General features: G+C 31.0%; 1 protein-coding gene across 6 annotated transcripts in view; it reads right to left on the reverse strand.

Annotated features, from left to right (window-relative positions):
- LOC148277316 (band 4.1-like protein 4A) overlaps positions 1-20,098 on the reverse strand; it is a 58,458-nt gene that overhangs the window by 20,666 nt on the left and 17,694 nt on the right. For all 6 annotated transcript variants that reach the window (XM_088233052.1, XM_088233049.1, XM_088233047.1 and 3 more), the window contains exons 2-4: positions 18,687-18,807; positions 11,484-11,571; positions 7,141-7,293 (exon numbers count right to left, since the gene is read on the reverse strand). In XM_088233052.1, coding sequence (XP_088089178.1) covers positions 7,141-7,164 — 24 coding nt within the window. In that variant the 5' untranslated portion in view covers positions 7,165-7,293; positions 11,484-11,571; positions 18,687-18,807. The remainder of the gene's footprint in view (positions 1-7,140; positions 7,294-11,483; positions 11,572-18,686; positions 18,808-20,098) is intronic.

The following is a 20,098-nucleotide window of genomic DNA, read 5'->3' on the forward strand; positions in this document are numbered from 1 at the left end:
TCGCAGTTTATAAATTTCGCTACATGAAGGTAAGGTAATCAGTCTTACGCTTCAGATACCAGTCCAGGGACTACGAAATTTACGTTCTCGTAATTAATTATTTGAAATTCTAACGCATTTCTGTAAAATACATTTTCAATGTCTATTAATCTTGCCAAAAAATAATCAGTTAAATTTAATTTTTTGCATTTCAGGAAACGTAAAAATACTTATTCTTATTCATGTATTTAAAAAGCTTAAATCAAAGCTGTATATTTAAACAGAATCGGAAACGACCGACCGAAAAATAACTAAGTAAAAAATGTATGCAAATGTTTGTAATCCAGACATTTAGGGAACGTATTTTTGAAAAATACTTGTGCCTAGTAGGTTTATATTATATTTTTAATTCTAAAAATATTAACTTAGAAATTCCTTTTTTATAGTTTCATACAAAGGCAATTAGTTTTTATACCGAAATATACGGATAAATATTAATAGTAAATAGAGCATTTTATAGTCACGAAAATGAAATTTTTGTTACATGATACTTGTAAATGGAAGGCATTCATAAATAATTCAAGAAAAATATCAACGATATTAATATCTATATTTGTCTGTTTTATGGGAATTCAGGATCATAAATAATGTAATAATATCGCGAAACAATGATATGATAAGAAAAATACTCTCTAAGATAGGTATATTTGGGTTTTTATACAGATAAAACTAAAAACATTTGAGTAACGTTAAAAATCACAGAAATAAATCTGACTTTTCAAGCTACGATACAATAGTTTTTCACGGAAAATTTTCTTATACAGTCAAAATGGCTGCCAAAGTACATCCGAGAAAAAACCATCGCTATCAATGTACAGGGTAGGTATAGTATTCTATTTCAGTGTTGTAAGGCGCAGAAAAAATTACATTATTATTCCATTCCAAAGTGTCAACGTTAATGGTCCGAACAAAACGACGCTGGATGCAAATTTTCCCGCCAGAATTCTTCCTTTACGAGGATTTGGCAGGAATAAAATAAATTGCAACTGGCGGCAGATCGCGACCTTCTGCGAAATGAAAATCAGAAAATAAAATAAAACACAAAGTTTTTTACGAGTTCTGACTTTTCATCATCTAAATATGTAAACCATGGCGAATTACGGATATGATCAGGTCCCAAAATACACATGGCCCTTGATTATATCGAAGAAGGTGGTTATCGATGTAGTCAATTATAAAAATTTCCAGGTAAATTTGAATGAATTGACCGTCCAATTCATATATGTGCGTAAAATAATAAGAAATGCCATCATTTTTAATTATTTTATGCACATAAGAAAGGTGCTCGTGTTTTAAAGGAGTTTGTATTATAATATTTATTGTTAAATACACGTAAGTTCCCATTTTTAGTAGTTACAAAATGATTATTAGGAGAACAACTAAATACACTATGGAAGGTGACCTTCATATTTCTTTAGATTGGCTTTAAATTCTCCAATATTTGAGTATATTTTTAATCAACCGGTAACCAGGTTGTGGTCCCGTGGTAGTTTCGTGGACTCATGCATCTGTGGTCCAATTATTTACGACTTTTATCAAATGACTTCAAAATTAAAATATTTGGGAAACGACTTATCGTTTTCCAAATATCTATCTCTATCAAAATCTTTGCTTCACCCCTCTGTTTTAGAGCGTTGAAGATCCTGTGGTTCCAATCATGAATAAATTAATCATCGAAATGATGGCAATATTATCAACAAAAAATCGACTAGAAAAAGAATCATTTTGTCTGATTTTTTGCCACCTGTCCCAGTAAAACGATAGCGCTGTGTGCATTCCTATTTATTATACGTATCGAGAATATCGATTTGAAGTTCCTTTGGATGTTTTATTTACCGAGATAATACTCTCTCGTGATGGCAAAAGCAGACTCAAAGGGCGAATAGCGGTTGATCCGAAATAACGACCACTCGAAACAACTTCACAGTCTTGTGCTAGGAAACAGAGAACTCTATGGGCACAATAAAGGAGATTGCAATAATGGTTGTTGCTTGAATCAAAACCATTCAATCCGGCTTCCTCTTTCCGATACTGTCTATTCACAGAAATCGGTTCAAATAAATTACTCACCTACCTACATCTACATACATACGTACTGGCCAAAGTAGAGTTGAATTCATTTGTACTGCGTTGTGCTTCTTCATTTAGTAGTTAAAAAAAACTTTTACCAATAACTAACTAACTGAATGGTTTTCTCTGAAAAGCTTCATATTTTCTTCCAGATCAATAATATATAGTATATATAGTAATATGTCCTTACTAAATACAGCTTTTTCGAAAAACAAAAAAAAATATTGATACTTAAACATAAAAAAATTGCCAACTATTTTTTCTTTAAAAAAATATTTCTAAATTGAATTTAATTTCATATCCCTATAAAATATTATGGATAGCAATTTTTTTGAACGCATTAGAATGTTTTATTAAAAAAATAACAAAGCGGGATAGGATATTTTATTTTCGCATAATTACGTTAAAATGATGAATGTTTGTAAAAACATAAACACTGAAAAATGTTTTCAAGCTGAGACGACCTTGTAACTTGCCATAACTAATATAATCTGATCTAAAAAAGGATTTTGTTGGTCGAAAGAAAACTCAAGGATTTGTTCAGACGTTTTTTTGGGGAAAAAATCCTTCAGTAAGAAAGTCAAACAGAAAACTTACGTAAAATATATTGCCATTTGGGAAAAGCGTTTGGGAGATTGGTATATGACAACATTACAACGGCTTATCATATTTTTGTATCAAACAATATTCGTCCCGTCAAATAATAAAGTGATTGAAATTTTTTCAAATAAAATGGCGGATACACCGGGAATAATGTTGACCATTCCTATTTTATTATTATTATACTATAGAAGAAAAGTGCATAACATTTATTTAAGAATTATTGTGTACGAATCAACATTATTTTTGTTGTTGATTTATTTGACTTTTTGTACATAATGTTATTTGTACATTGGCGGGATTATTTTGCCAAATGGCAATTTCTTCTTACCATCCAATAAAATTATAGTTTTATTTTTATAATTCAAGTTACATAACATATTCAATAAAAAATAAAGATTAAAAAGCTTAAGCAATATAAAAATTGGAATAAACGCATTTGTTTATAAATTACCTTAAATCAAAACTATTACTCAATGGGAAAAAGGAAAAAAGAGGAAAGAGGAAAGAGGAAAGAGGAAAGAGGAAAGAGGAAAGAGGAAAGAGGAAAGAGGAAAGAGGAAAGAGGAAAGAGGAAAGAGGAAAGAGGAAAGAGGAAAGAGGAAAGAGGAAAGAGGAAAGAGGAAAGAGGAAAGAGGAAAGGAGGAGAGATTAAGGAAGAGAAAGGAGATGTTTCTTCAGACATGATTTAAACAGAGATAATATAGTAACATCTTAAATGGTGGATGGGAGATGATTCCACAGTCGAGCCGCATGGACACCATACGAGTTAGAGAAGAAAAAGGAATTGTGGATGGGTATTTAGAGAGTGCCTTGAGAATTAGAACGAAGAGGTAAACGATGAGCTGATAAGCGTTGAAATTTTTCACGCAGGTATATAGGAGCGTTAGGACTATGAAGTACATTGAACAGAAGTAAGAGGGAGAGATACTCTCTCCGCTGTCTAATTTTGAGCCATTTCAGTTGCCTACGATAGTCAAAAATGTGGTCATATTTTCTAAGATCAAAAATGTACCTTATGCATGTATTCTGAAGTCGTTCAAGTTTATCGAGTTGCTCACAGCTTAAATCAGTCATGGAAACATAAGCGTAATCTAGAATGGGTAATAGTAATACTTGTACAAGAGTGCATTTAGTATTCGAGGGGAAGAATTTTTACAACCTTCTAAGTGAGTGTAGACTGAAAAATATTTTGCGGCTTAATTCATTAGTATGAGTTCGCCAGCATAGATATTCATCCATTAGTACTCCTAGATTTTTTACGGATTCCCTGTATTGAATATTGATCCCATTGACATTATAACATACATTACAATTGATACATACCAATTTTACATACTAAGTACCTACATATATATAATGCAAAAGCGATTATTATTCCATAACATTAAACGTGTAGTTGGCACGACAACTTAATAATGACATAATTAATGTGACACACAAACAGTTCATTTGTGAAAATGAGTAACAGACACTTAAATCAAATAATAAATAAACTTATTATTTGATTAATGTTCATTTCTAGTAAAAAGACAAACGTCGTTTTTATGGAATAAGATTTACTAATTCAATAAATTTGGTTTTAATTTTATAACCTTCTCCAGACCTAGTTTCAAATAAATACAAAATCCCTCCAATGATAAGTTGAAAATATTAGTTGTCGCTGTAAAATGGCTAGTATTTTAAATTTATTTTCCGACATTCATAAAAGATGAAACAACATAATAAATAAACTTTTTTTTTGTCATGAATGATGAATAAATATTGTTTCTTGAAGATTTATGTTGTATTTAATTAACGCAAAGCATACAGCAATATTAAATTTCTGAGAGTCTATAAAATGTTTTTTATAATGAAAATTTTACTTTTCATGCCAATGTACGAGTAAATCGATCTGAAATATCTGGGACGGTCGATTAAATAAAATTATGGTAGCTGAAATAAATGTACAGATATATTGAATTATGCATAAATACTTATTTATTTATTAACGGACATTGTTCATGTATACAATTTATAGGGTTTAAATATTACAATAAAAGAATAGTTTAAAACATAAAAAAAGAAGCATTGACAAACATAAGGGACATCAAGACAAGATCTGGACTATTTATTTAGTGGTCGTTTAAATAGTTGTAAACTTATTAATATTAATAATATTTTAAGGTAGACAGGTATATCAGCAAAGAAGAAGATTTATTGAAGGAAGTCTAGGCTAATCTACGGGGCTTATTATTTTTGGCATGTTATTGTCTGATTTAAGTGATCGTATTATTCAGCTGTGTAATATTTATAATTTTGCCAATAATTTACATTGCTCTTTCGGTGCTCATATTTTATGTTCATTTAATGGAATGCGGGAGTCGCTTTTTTAAATTTCTGTGATATGTAGGGGAACAGGGGGCACAGTGGTTAGTGAGGTACGGCGAATAATTAATAACAACCCACAAACTATTGGTCACACACACGTGCTCTGTTTGTACGGACGAACGTTCTAGTCATTCCCCGACTCCTGCGCTAGTGAGCGGCAAGCTGTTGTAAGTGAAGGACAAGTTGTGCTCTGCTTGGTGAATCGTAAGTTGACTTTTTTTTTCAACACTTTGTTCTTAATGGTTTTTACCTAATTTACTCAATGATTTAATGTTTTAACTTCTTTTTTTCTTAAATAGTGTTTTGTTAAGCTGTGATAATTAAATAACTGCTATTTATGTTGCGAATGAAGTTTGTACTTTTTGAAAATATGTTTACAAAAGGACTCTGTGGGGTAGAGTGGTTAAAATGAATTGGGGGCACTGTGGATAATTTATCCGTAGTGCACCTTAAGTACTTTTCTCACCTAGGCTATTTGTTTTGTTTAGAGAACGGAAGACCAATATCGGACAACATGGAGAATACAAAATTAAAGAGGCCATTGAGTTGGTACGACAAGGCAAAAAAATATATGAAGTTGCTAAATATTGAGACATACCGTACACCTCACTCGACAGATATTATCATAAAACCCAGAAAAAAGAGAGCCAAAGGTTTACACCGAATTGTTCTAGCAGAAAGATTTTTACGGATAGTCAAGAAAAAACTTAAGTGGATTATATTATATCATTTTCCTAAATGTTTTATGGACTGACTACTATCGAAGTTCGTCAGCTCGCATACGAAATGGGAGTGCAGAATAATATATCGATCCCTCAAAAGTGGTACCTAACAAAACTTGCGGAAATCAACTGGTTGTATCATTTCAAAAAGCGACATCAAACTTTGAGTTTAATGGTCCCAGAAGGATACAGCCAGATTAGAACTATTTCATTCAACAAGCACAATGTCAATATTTTTTATGATAACCTCTGGAATGTTGTACAAAGAAAACCAACTTTCTTATAATTTTTAACCTGAATGAAACTTATACGATGACTGTACAAAAATCCGCCAAAGGGTTAGCGGTCCGTGAGGAAAAGCAGGTGAGCAAAGTCACCAATGCAGAAAAGAAAACGCTCGTGAAGATATGCTACATCATCAGTGCTTTGGGACACCCTCTTCCACTGGTAATAATATTCCCCCGAGTATATTTAAATAACATATGTTAGCTAGGGCTCCAACTGGGACCTTGGGACAAATTCAATGTTGACTTCCGAAAAAAATATTTACGTTAAGAGCGATGATGTTAAATACTGATATCTTAGATTGATTGCCATGTTAATTCATATTAAAAAATCAATGTATGACTTATGATACATTGGTTTTTATAAAATATACCTAAGGTTCTTTCTTACACGTAAAATAATAAAACATTTTATAACTTATAAGATTGTGTAGTTTATTAAATCTTTGAATCGCATTGTTCAGAGTGCTCCACATCTATCCACAGTGCCCCAAGCCGATATCCATAGTGCCCCATATGTGGAGTACAGTAATTTATTTCCCCTTTTTTTAAACACTCACAAGTCCAAAAATGTAACTTGTGGAAGCGTGTATATGTTTATGTTGTCTATGTTGAAAAATATTAATCTTAGCGCCAAGAATGTAGGAGCTACAAGACGTCAAAAACAAAACTAACCACTGTGTCCCCTGTTCCCCTATTTTTAGTTTCTGTCTGAATCCAAATTAGTTTAATTTTCAAGGATATAACAAAATATTCACAAAAGTTATTTAAAAGTCTAACGCGTCAAAATTTAAGTTTAAAATAATTCGCTTAAATGATTTTAAAAAATGCTTAAATAAAATAGTTTTGAAAAAAAGGAACAATATGGTTTATTAATGTTATGACAATATTTAAGATTCTTTTTTTTTTATACAATTCCCTGAGGATTAAATACAGTATTTGTTGGGCAAAAATAAAAATAGGTAGATACATACATAGACAGCTGTAATTAATAATATTTAAATTAGTAGTTTTGTACTGAACGATTTTTTACTTATTTATTTAGAAGCACTCACATTTTTATCGGTGACTCTCAGCATGAAGTATTTTCCTTTGGAGTACAGTTTGGTGATACGAGGCCAGTAGTAACTTGCCACGGCTCTCTTGTTGCGGAGTACAAGCACTCCACTGGGAGCCAATCCCAAGAAGTATTCTACACTATCCTCACCCTGAAACAAGGAGAACATTCACGAAAAACTCACATATAAATATTGCATTCCATGGCCACTGTTGTGTCATCTCAAGTCAGATCCGCGTCGCGTAGTTCGGGTTCAGGCATGAACTGCCGACAAACTGTCAGCAGTGGCTGCTAAATACTTGTAAAGTGGGCAAACATCGTTAAGTCTCTTAGGAGGCATCGAATCCTCTTCGCGTGATTACAGTAGCCACCGGGTCAATGAAAAAAGTATGTTGTAGTCCAATGGATAATAATATCTATTAGCCAATTAATTTTAATATCGTGGATTCCAGATTTGAGATCTAAAGTTAAAACCCCGATCTATTACACTTTGACTTCTATTACACTTTGACTTAGGATTAACAATAGACAGACAATTGACATGTACAATTCATATCAACAATTTAATTAGCAAAGTGGCGACTTTATCGAGTCTATTTTTTTAAATTAATTATTAAATTTTGAATGTATGAAGCCTATGTAAAAACTAAAATATGTTAAATGCAACTACTATGGGGAACAGGAAATCAAAATGACATAAACAGACTACAAAGACAGCAAAATAAAATATTAAAGTTAGTATATGACCTTCCCTATCTAACAGCAACTAAAGAACTTTTTGAACAAACTAAACAATTAAATGTAACTGAACTCTTTAAACTAGAATCTTTAAAATTTATTCATAAATTAGCCACTGATGTAATTGTAGACGAAGAATTAAAACTTGAAAAAAACTGTAGTAAACATGAACACAATACGAGAATATCAGAAAAATATCATAAACAATCTTTTAATATGAGAAAAGGACAATCGAGACTTACAAACCATGGATTGAAATTATACTATAAACTACCAGACAAAACTAAACAAAAGACTCAGACAACCTTTACAAAAGATGTTAAAAATATTATTATTAACAGTAGAATGTGAATTTTAAAAGTGAAAATATTTTGTTAAATGTATGTAACCCGTAAAGGTTTATCAATGAAATCAAAAAAAAAAAAAATATCTATGGTTATCCGCGAAAATGCCTCAGAAAATAAAATTATACGCGTAAATCATAAAAACGTTAGTATTTCTTTAAAAACATCATAAATGTTGGGCCACGCGTAGAGACGTCAAGGTCCCGTGGGATTAAAATAAACTATTAACAAAAAACTGTGTGGCTGGTATTTGAAATGCAGTGCCCTACGCGAGGAACGAGAAACGATGAGAACAAAAATGTACAAAATATATGTATTATAATAGTTGTATCAATCTAATAAAAATGGTAAAAAGATAATTGGTACCTACATTTATATGTTTTTTAGAACAAACTTGGTTGACATTCGAATTTAAAATAATTGCCGAATTTATTATATTGTTAAAATAAACAGAAATTGGCAATTTAAATTATTTTAAACAGGTTATCCAATAGAAAAAATTGATTACCTTTAATAAGTAAAAAAGCAATGGATTGAGTTTCTTGGTAGAACTGCATTTTAATTATATTAATAAAAATACGTATACATTCCACTTATATTATAAATAAAAGGGAAATAAAACTAAATACGTATTTTTATTATTATATAAAAAGAAAGTTTACTAAATTAAAATTCCTGATTGATTAAATTGAGGTCCCGCCTGACCTAGGTACGAGGTTAGATTTAATATATTTTTTCACGATATTTAAGAAAAATAATTTACATTTTATCATGTAACCCTTTATAGGAAACCTAGATCAAAATAGTACATTTCATTCATTTTTTCATTATCGTTCCCTTTCCGCACCTAATGGTGCATAGGGCACGGTATTGGTACACCAATCGCAGCGTATCTTGATCATTTTTGTTACATGAAGGCAAGATGATCAGTATTACGCTTCAGGTACCAGTCCAGGGACTATGAAATATTCTAGTGTGAAAACACCCATTCAAATAAATATTTCACATCAACCACGCCGGGAATTGAACCCGAGACCTCTTGCGTGGCAGGCTAACGAGCTGACCATTACACCACGAGGCCGACATGGTACATACATATATACAACTATAATTGAAATATTTACTGTCTAATATTTCGTATTAATAATTAGTCTTTTTTCACAAGAGTATTATAATAACGTACACTGGTAGATAAGGTTTTTCAAATGCAACATGTTTATTATTTTTGCAGCACGTAAATCAACACACAATATCGTCGCCGTTTAGGCAAAAATCGCTAACCCTAAAAATGACAGTTTTGAGTTAAATACGCCTTTCGAAGCGTCAACTTATGTTCTTTAAAAAAGACAAACGTAACCGAGGTAGGTAATTTAGTTTAAAAAAAGCTTTCGATTATCGATTTTTTTGTTTTTTTACTGTGACTTTATATTATTATACCTACACCGAAAGATAAAAAAAAATCATATTTAAAATCATTCATTAAATAAAAATTATTGTTTAATCACCACATAATTATATTTATTCCTAATACTTCCTTCCTTTCATTAACTCTTACAGCTTGCATTATAAACAAACAAAAGTCACTTAACTAAATTGTAGCCTCCTTGCCTTAAAAAAAAATATCCAGATAGTTTTTAATGTATCAGAAAGAAAAAGTTACCCATGGAATTGATTAAAAATGTATTAATAAATTGTGTTGCATACATAACATCTCCAAAACATAAAAACCTGATAATTCTTTGGTCTCCAAACTTTCAAATTGCGATTTCTGAAAGTGGTGTTTTTTGGGTTGGTGAATTTTACCTGAACGGCGGCAATATGTGTTCTATATAGAGTTAAGCCTGTACGATAATTAGAAATGCTTTCTATTTTCTACTAACGAGTAAAATCTACAATAGAAGATTGTATTTATCGTTTTCTTTAATGCTAAAAATCCAATGCACAAAAATCCAAATTCTAACATGGCACATTTTGCCTAACAGATTTAGGGAGGGAATTTCTGGAAGAGTAAGAAACTTGTGAAAAGTTGGTGTACAGAAAATAATGCAAGGTATTAAGTTAAAAGACTCGGAATGCAAACATCCTTGCAAGGTACGCATTGTAATACGGAGTGCAGGAAACTTTCCAAGACAGGAAAGTTTTCTCAGGAGCTGAATCTATTTTCTCAGCCACATTGATTTGTTATTTTGTTACTTTCAAAGGTTTCTCGGCTGAAAAGGTTGGGGAAAGTAAACAGAACTTTGTCGCGATATTGAAAAAGGACCCGCGAGTTTAACATATTAAATTGGTTTTGTCATTCTAAAAGTATATTAGTATGTTTTTTTCACGAATAGAATGGTTTTTAAAATTAAACATCAGACAGATAAAAAAGCAATTTGGTTGGTAAACAGCTTAGTAAAATACTATTATTTTTTTTCGGAAAGTTTGGGCATTTTTGTTAACTATACAAAATACTGATTCCTTTCAAGTAAGAGATCACAAGAGTGAAAATCTCACAAAAAATTTCCTTTTATTCCCTAAGAAATATTATTTAGAAAAAGTTTTCATTTTCATCAAGATTTTTTACAAAAATCTGTTAAAGTCTCGGTATTTCTACTTCCAAAACTAATTCCATTTGTTTCCAACATTAACTTTTTTCGATTTTTTATAAAAAAAAATAATTTTATTGCTATTTAGCAAATCTGGTGTAGAATACTAAACGAGCGAGGTTTACGTTATATAAAATAAGTATTATTTTAAAAATCGACTTTTTTTTAAATGGTACTGCGTCCTGACGTACCAGGAGAAATTTGTATATTAGTTTAGGTTTTGTGATGTGTTTTTCAAGAAGGATAAGCCTCTTACAAGGATGATTCCTAGCTATCGATCCACCTCCTTGGTGGTCTGTCCAGGAGTCATCTATCTTGGGGTTGACCGTGAAATGCAATGTGAGGGACTCTGGATGCTTCCATTATTCTCACATGTGAATATCAATGTCTTCTCCGCTTATAAGTTTTGATTTGGCTGCTGATCTCAATGTCAGGGTTTTTGTATAGATATATCATCAGATACCTACGATCATAATCCAAGCATCCAAAAACGCATAAAAAAATAACAGTATAACTGTGGTGTCGTTTCAAATGAAAAAAAAAGATTTTGTTGGTGTCTTACTTAAGTTCTGTGCTTTAAAATGTCACAATTTAGCTATAGACGCTAAACAAGAAATATGAAGAGCAAATTATTTAAGTTTAAATACAATTAATTTCTATGAATTATTTACCAGAACAGGATGAAGATCAGCTCCATACAATTCCAGCCATTTAGCCCTATCTAGGTAACCGAGCTCTGCCGCAGCCGGAGATTGCCCCCTGGAAAAATGGAATAAACAAATATTTGTATAATATAAGCTCAAGTATGAAAAACAACAGGAAAAATAATTTATTAATTTCGAGTGAAATCAATTCGAGTGTATTTACCGTTTTTAAAGTAATACCAAATAATAAATTAAGTAATCCAAAAAAACTATGTAAAACTTCGAAATAAATATATTTGGGAAGTTTTTCTAACCTCTAGTAAAATTTTAAGTTTTTTTTTGTCACATAAAATATTTTCACAAAAAAAATATTTTCTTATAATATTTTTACAATATGTCACAAAAATTAAAAAAATATATTTATGGGAAGATTGCGAAATTTAATATATATAAAGAGAAGTGTCCCTATCTTTAAAACAATTATATGCCCGCACATAAATTACCGTTCTTCCATTATTTTTTTATGTAATGGTAGGGAAATTAAAAATATGCAAACTCTTCAAAATAAGGCGATGATAATTATACTCAAAAGAAATATGTATTCTAATGTAGAAAGAATGCACAAATAAATCGGTTTGCTCACAGTAAAAAAGGAAATAAAATGTAAATAATTAAGGGGATGAATAAAAAAATAAAATTAACCAACAATGTCATACATATGAAACAAGGGATAAAAAAAAGATAAGATTACCAATGAGGAGAAAAACAGAATCTTCAAACTCATTGAGTTACCCCAAGAGATAAGGGAAAAAGAAGGAATTGAATTATTTTCAATTAATTTGAAGAAATATGTTCTTGAGAAATAAAAAAAAATAGAAATGTTGATAAAAATTCATATTAGTTAATAAGATGTATGAACTAACTTAGTAGAGCATAAATAAATAAAATAATTTATAATTTCAAGACAAAAGTATCTTTAATCTTATTCATTAACGGTATAGGTTTGCTAAATTTTCATAAAAAAAGAAATTCTACTGATATGTTAAAACATGTAAAGGTACACTTTATTCAATTAAAATAACCGGCACAAACAAAAAGTCATTCCATTCTAATACTCCACAATGGTCAAATACGTAAAAAAATCTTAGTCATAAAAGTACCCAAGATCATAAAACAAACTACATAGTTGTTATGAAAGATAATAAATTTTAGATTCAGTATCTACATAAAATAAATAAACGACTTCTTGTGCATCGTGTGAGTCCAAATTAACATATTTTGAACAAGTGGCTCGTAGGTAAAGTTTCCACTGTGAAAATGGCAAAACTTAAAATTCTGAAACCAGGTTGGCAGTACCACTTTAACTGTAACACCATCATGAAATCTTTTATTTTTAAAGTGAAAGTTCCACAATTACTCTGGTTTTTGTTTAAAAGGAACTTCTACGAAGTATTAAGGACGTGCATTCTGTTTCAAGGCATAAAAATAAACAGAGGTATCATAATCTTTAAGGCCACTTCAAAAGATGTTCAACAATCGTTGAATAAAACTGCGAATTTATGCTGGGCACGAAAATAGTTGGATAGTCTGTTTTGTATATTTCAAAAAGATAAAGTTAAAGTTAAAAAGGTAAAGAGTCTGTAAATATTTAGAAGTTGAAACACACATGTACATAATATTGTACTGTTAAAGTTCGTTGGTGTTCACTGCCTTTCAGATTCTTGTGATGTTTTTTCTGGGTTATTATGCAGTGTATTCATGCAAGATGGAGTATTAATACACGGCACAATAATCCCAAAAAACACTACAATAATAATATATTGTATTCGTCGAACGATATTTTTGATTGTATTTTATATGTGTAAATAAGGAATATTGGTGAACCGAAAACTTTAAGGTTTTAGATAATTAGCTCGCTTCGCGTTGTGGGTTGTAGCGGTGTGTGCACCTAGCTTCCATGTATAAGGTCATGGGTTCGATTCCTAATATCGATTAATATCGAATGTTTATTTAAAAAGGTGACTTTTCGCTTCAATATTTCATTGTCCCTGGACTGGCACCTGAAGCGTAAAACAGGATATCTTCCTTTCACGTAACGTACATGCATGATTAAAAAACGTTTCAACTGACGTACCTTTGATCTACGGATAAGAGGATGATATTTAAGTATAATATTTATTTCTTTAGCTGGAAAATACGATTTATATAGTAATCTTAAATATTGCGATATATTTTTAAATTTGCAATATATTTGTGAAATCTTTACCATGGACTCTTATTACTCCAGGTGCAAGTGACCACACATAAAGTTCGTCAACTTTTTATAGAATGAAACTTATAACCTTCTTTATAATATAACATTCAGACCTTCAATACGGTGATTTTATAATTAACTGCTCACAAGGAAGGCCCGAATAGGCGCGGACCCGGCGGCCCGTGCATTATATCTTAGTGCCCACAATGCACAGATACTAGAATATTTTTGATGTAACGCGTAAACGATTTTTTTCTATTTGAAAACTTTTGAAATAAAAAAGGGTAATGAATAAAATTGATTGGTAGAATTTTTTTATACCCCATTTACACCTTACGTTGCCATGAAGATTTACGAAGGTATCCCCCAAGTAAGTAAGTACCCATTTTCTTTGAGCGGAATAGGTTATGGTAGTAATAAATCAATGTGTCCAGTTGCATTTTTTGCAAGTCGTGTGTGAACTGTGAACCATTTGTAAAGCTTCGAGCACATAGACACAATTGCTAGAGAGAACACACTAAAGGTTACCCACCTGCTAGTATGTTGAGATTAGTGATGGAGTAATTAGCATTAGCACTCTGAATTTGTAAAGAAATATGACTAACATCCATAAATGTTGATTAAAGTTGCTAAATAAAAGAAACAAGTGTTTGTTGTATTTGGTTCTTTTAAGTTGAATCGGATTGTGGTCCTGTGGCTAGTGTCTCGGACTCACGGACCAAAAGTCCGTGGTTCGAATCCTACTCTACCCCAACTTGATTCCCATTTTCTAGTAGCGAGTTATTTACAACTCGTTGAAAATGGCCCTCAAAATTAAATATTTGGGTAAATCATAAGAACGCAAAATATTTATTTAAAAAAAAAGTTTAGTTCTATATTTTTAAAAAGATTATCGTATTTTTATTTATTTTTCAATTTTGTATTAATTTTCTTTAATAATAATAAAAAATAAAAAATAAAAAATTTGCTGTATTTCATATAAATAAAGAAGAAATGCTGTCTACCTCAGAACAGATATTTACTTTACCTAGTGAGAATAGACAATGCCTAATATGTTTGCTTATATTTCAATTCAGCTTATTTGTATATTTTTATCTTCTTCACTATTTTGCAAATATAATAAAAAAATAAACGCCGATTTTCGGCTCTGAACTGATAAAACATTTAAGATTACGTGTAATAATGTATTTACCAGTCACATAGATTGGTTAGCCTGCACAATAATAAAATAGCAGAAAATAGTAGAAAAAAATCCTAGAAGTCTCAAAAAGGGACAGATGACAGGTATTTACAACTTTTAGTCAAAACCTTTTGGAAATATAATTTGCATTAGCTAATACTCAGCGTTCCATGCTTTTTTCATCGATTAGCACGCTAGCGGAATGAAAAAAAATGCTTTAATTTCCATCAATAGTTGAGACTAGTATGTGTGAACGCATTTGCCGACTGACTTCTAGAATCTGGACAATGCAATGGAGCGAACAAGATTGCTATATGTATTACCTACAAACGATCTTGTTTTAAATTGTACAGATGCCTTTAGAACAAAACACCAGAGAGAGCCAAATGAATGAGATGGGTATTTAATATGTATGGACAAAGCCAAGCAGTGGTAAAAATACAAATCTGAGGAATGAAAATAAATAGACAAGATATTCAATAATGCAAAACGAAAATATGTGACGATGTGATGTTTCTTTCTTTCATCATTTTAAGTTTTATAGTCAATTTGATATTCAGAATAGTGGCAACATGACAATAATTATTACATTTTAGTTTAGTCAAGCCACTATTACGCGCATGTAACATATCTACAGTTTAAAATATATTGAAGAAGAATTGAATTAAATAATTATTTTTTCCTGAAGTACTTTGCCTAAATATTGTTAATTGATCCAGAGAATGCGCATCTTGAACATACAAATGTAATATTTTACCGTTTTTGCGTGTAATTTTTAATATTTTTGAAATGATTTTCATGCTTTTTCATACTTTTTTAGCTTGTATCATGTATTTGTAATTTTAATACGCTTTTCATACTTTTTAAACCTGTTTTGGGTACATATATTGTGTTATTTTTAAAAACTTTTTTATTCTTGTAATTTTTTAACATTTGCACTCTCCTACTCATTTAACTTATATCGTTTAATATGCATACATGTAATTTCAAACAATGTTTGAGTATGTCCAAATGCTTGCAGACTGGCTGGATTTCCTCCCTGGGGAGTTATTCATATTTAAATTTATTCCAACAGAGAGGGAAAACATTTTTGAGACGGGGATATGGAAGTCTAGGCATTTACAGGGCTTATGACCTGCCATTGGCTGGTTTAAGTGGCCACTTTACTTCACAAAAGTCAACAGATGGAAGAGTTGAGGAAATATGGACGTTCAAACATGGGCAGAATGGTGAACAGTGTGTAAAGTGGCCACTTAAACCAGCCAATGATAGGTCATAAGCCCTGTAAATGCCTAGACCTCCCTCTCTGTTGAAATAAATTTAAAAGTAATTTAATTATTTATTAAATTTTAATTACCTTTAAATTTTTTTTTATTCTTATTTTTCTTTTATAGATTGTATTATGTATATCTCATTTTGAGTTCATTTCCATACCTTGTTTTAATGTTTATTTTGTAATTTTTTTAAACTTTTTCACACCCTTTTAATTGTTAGTGTATCATAATTTCTATTTTGCTTTTGTTAATAATGTTTTATTTTTTAATATATTAAAAACGTCTGTAAATAAATATTGTTATCTGCATGTCCCTAAATGAGTTTTTTTACAAAAACTCTTTCGGAATATTAAATAAAACTAGCGGACCCGACAGATGTTGTCCTGCCCGAACGTTGATTTGCCTGCTATTACCTTAGAAAAGACATTCATTCATTAATTAGTTGGTACCTAGATACTTGTTTATGATTAAATTCCAAAACTTAACATTGTTAATATTCAAATATTGAATTTAAGTAGGTACCTAGGTAATTGTCTATGGATAAATTCCAAAACTAAAAATCAATATTTTTTTTAATATGGCATTATTTTTGCAAACGTCAAACTCCGGTCTTCTCACCAACAGGGGGGTGTACTTATGTAGGAGTACGATTTTTTAAAATGTACTGAATTTAATATTATTTTAGTATTACCAAAAACCCGGTAAAAATAAATGAATGGGTAGAAATTATAAAAAGTTCAAGTAAAGAATCTGATTGAGATCCATAAAAAACAATTGCTGTTTGTAAACATTCAAAAACAAACTTTTTTATAAACAAAAAAACAACATATTTCCATTTTTTTGTAAATGCATTCTCCTCAAATGCAACCCTGGTAGATCGAATAATAAAACATTTATGCTCCTTATTTATTTTTTACATATAAGATTGAAGATTTTAATACCTACGAACACGCACAGCGCAAAGATCTATATTTCTCTGAAACCGCACGTAAAGCGGTTAAGCCGTTAAGTAGGAGTTCAGTGACATCACACGTACAAAGGAATCATATAAATAAAGATTATGGATAATATGTTTTTCAATAAAAAATAAATAAAAACTTTCTGAAATCTAAAAAATACGGCAAGGAAACCATTTTAAAAATTTAGGCTGAGAATGGTAAAAATGAATAAAAAAAAAAATAAAAAAAATAAGGAAAAATAAAATTTAGAATGCAAAGTGACAAGCGCATTATTGGATTCCAGTTGAATCTAATTATTAATACTATTGGATAAAAAGACAATGGAAAGATCGCTGCAACAAATGTTCAATCTAGAATAATAGTGAGAATACAGACATTATTTAATTAATCTCAGAGGTTTTTCCGAGCAATCGATTGATTCACAAATACCATAGCTCTAAATAAATTTAATCAAACAGAGAAAACATCACAGGGAAAAGGGAAACCAATTAATCGGGGTGCAACGAATCACTTTGTTGTATTATGCAGAACACCGCGGGGGTAATATCGATAGCAACCGAGACAAGGGAACAGATAAATATCCTGGAAAGTGAAAAGCGGCCAAAAATCGCGAATGAATTGAAAGCGCATTCGGCGGATGATGTCTCTCCTTTTTACCAACAATAATCGACGCACTGTAGGATAAAACAGGTAGTGAACTATTCGGGATATCCCGTAAGATAGACCCGTTAAATTATCCATGATGACTCTTGATGGGGTGCCCCCGTTTGTAATTACCGCAGCTCGAATAGTCCAAAGTATCAAAGCACCCAATGGGCCGAAAGTTATTTCCGTTTGATGTTGCTACAAATCGTCAACACGCTTCAGCATTTCCATTAAAGCGTTTTTAATTTCGATATTAACAAAAATATTATGGAAAGATTGAATCCGGGAAACGCGTTCGAATTTTCTAAAAGGCAATATGGAAACCATTAAGCCGATGATAAACGCTACTTTCGGATTCGAAAAAAATTACATGAAAATTTTATTAAAAACTGTACCCATAGACCGACCATCAAATGATACTTTAAAAAAGGATATTTGAAATCATTGTCAATAAAGAAAACTGTTTTCACAGCCACTTAGCTGATGATGTTTTGAATAGCGTACAGTATCATAATTAAAGTGAGTCCGATAGGTCCTGATATCGGTTTTCCTGACTTCAAACAATATATATTACAAGTGATGTCGCTCAGATGATGAAATTTTGAAATGACATTGCAATCTGGAGGCCCCACTTTTTATTTTATTTTTAAAAGGAATAATCCGCTAAGCGTCTATTTAGAGGCTTGTCAGCAGGTAAGAAAGAGGGGACATGAAAGGAGGTTATAAAATATATACCACAACACCCAGAATAATTGAGAAAAAATATTTCTTGGATTTTTTCTTGCAACTGGCGGGAACCGAACCCGCGACGCCTGTTTCACAGTTGGCCGTCTAACCAACTGCGCCACGGCACCTGTCACCTTTCCCACCACCTGTTATAATTTTGTGATACTGGAAGTACTATTTTATGTCCCTTACGCTAAAGATCGATGTAGTTCAGCGGCTCTCGCTTCTAGGGCTGTAGTCTGACCAGGCTGTAGCCTAAACTCGGAGACGTAACCAGCTGGGTGCCTTCTTGGATCGTAGTCCCCAAGTTCCGCTGTAACAAAAGATACACCGATGTTAGTTTTTGCGAGGGAGAAAAATTGATAAAATAAAAAAATCATAATATCTGTACTTCAAATAATATTTAATTAATCAACAACCGAATTACTAATAATTTATATCAATGATTTTTACTTATTTACGAATAATATCCTTATGAGGTAAATAAATATTAAATGATGGAAAAAGAAATAAAAAAATATTTCACAAGAACACTCCTTTTTGTAAAAATAAAACAATTTTATAATTAATAAGCGTGCTTTTTCATTTAGCCAAATAAAAGAACCTGTCAGAATCATAAAATGCCGCTTTCACAAATCAATGTAGAATTCGATAAAAGTGAAGTAACGATTACGCCCTTTAAAATAAAATAAAAGCTTCCTCTCAAATTAGGGGTTTGAAAACAAAAATAAATCAGCGGGGAATCAACAGGGAGTGGTTTATTTGTACTGAAAATGTTTCAGATACAAAACGGAATTCACCATTCCACCCCAAAATATTAACAAAATATTTACTTAGGACCGGTAAAATAAATTAAATATCGGATACAAACAGAAAGTACATAAAGGCGTATTGTTTTATTATTTTTCACGAACAAAATTCTACGACGTTTTAAATACGCGTAATATTTATAATAATTAGGTACTGTATTTTGTATGATTTGTATATAACACGTGCTTTGTTTTAAAAAAAATAAAAAGTACAATAAACAGTTAAGATTTAGTTTTGTAGAAGTTGCTATATACCCAATATATTCGCCGTATAATAGATTAGATAATATAATAAATAAATAGTGATCCTAGGGATTGTTTGCATAGGATTGTGAATAAATAGGAATTGCGGGAATAATTTTCCAACCCACATGTTCGAAATACAAAAACGAATATGTTGTCACAAATTAATAATATATTTTAATAATTAATTCAATTTACGGTTGTCATAAATATAAGTAAATTGAATTAAATCGTGACCAAAACCAGCCAATGACAGGTCATAGGCCCTATAAATGTTTATACTTCTACATTCATTGTTATTAAATGTTCCTCATCTTTGTTGTAATAAACGCTATAACGACACGATATTTAAAAAAAATAGCAATTTAGGTATTTATTCATTTGAAAGTACATTTGTTTACATAATTACAAATATTCACATATACATAATATGTCATCGTCATTCCCTTTCCGTATCTAATGGTGCGTAGGGCACTGCATTGGCACACCAATCGCGGCGTATCTTAGTGATTTAAAAAAAAAATTGTTACATGAAGGCAAGATAATATAATA

This window comes from Micrasema longulum, unplaced genomic scaffold (assembly GCF_059751315.1).
Source record: "Micrasema longulum isolate JH-2025_06_02 unplaced genomic scaffold, ASM5975131v1 h1tg001051l, whole genome shotgun sequence".
Taxonomy (NCBI): Eukaryota; Metazoa; Arthropoda; class Insecta; order Trichoptera; family Brachycentridae; genus Micrasema; species Micrasema longulum.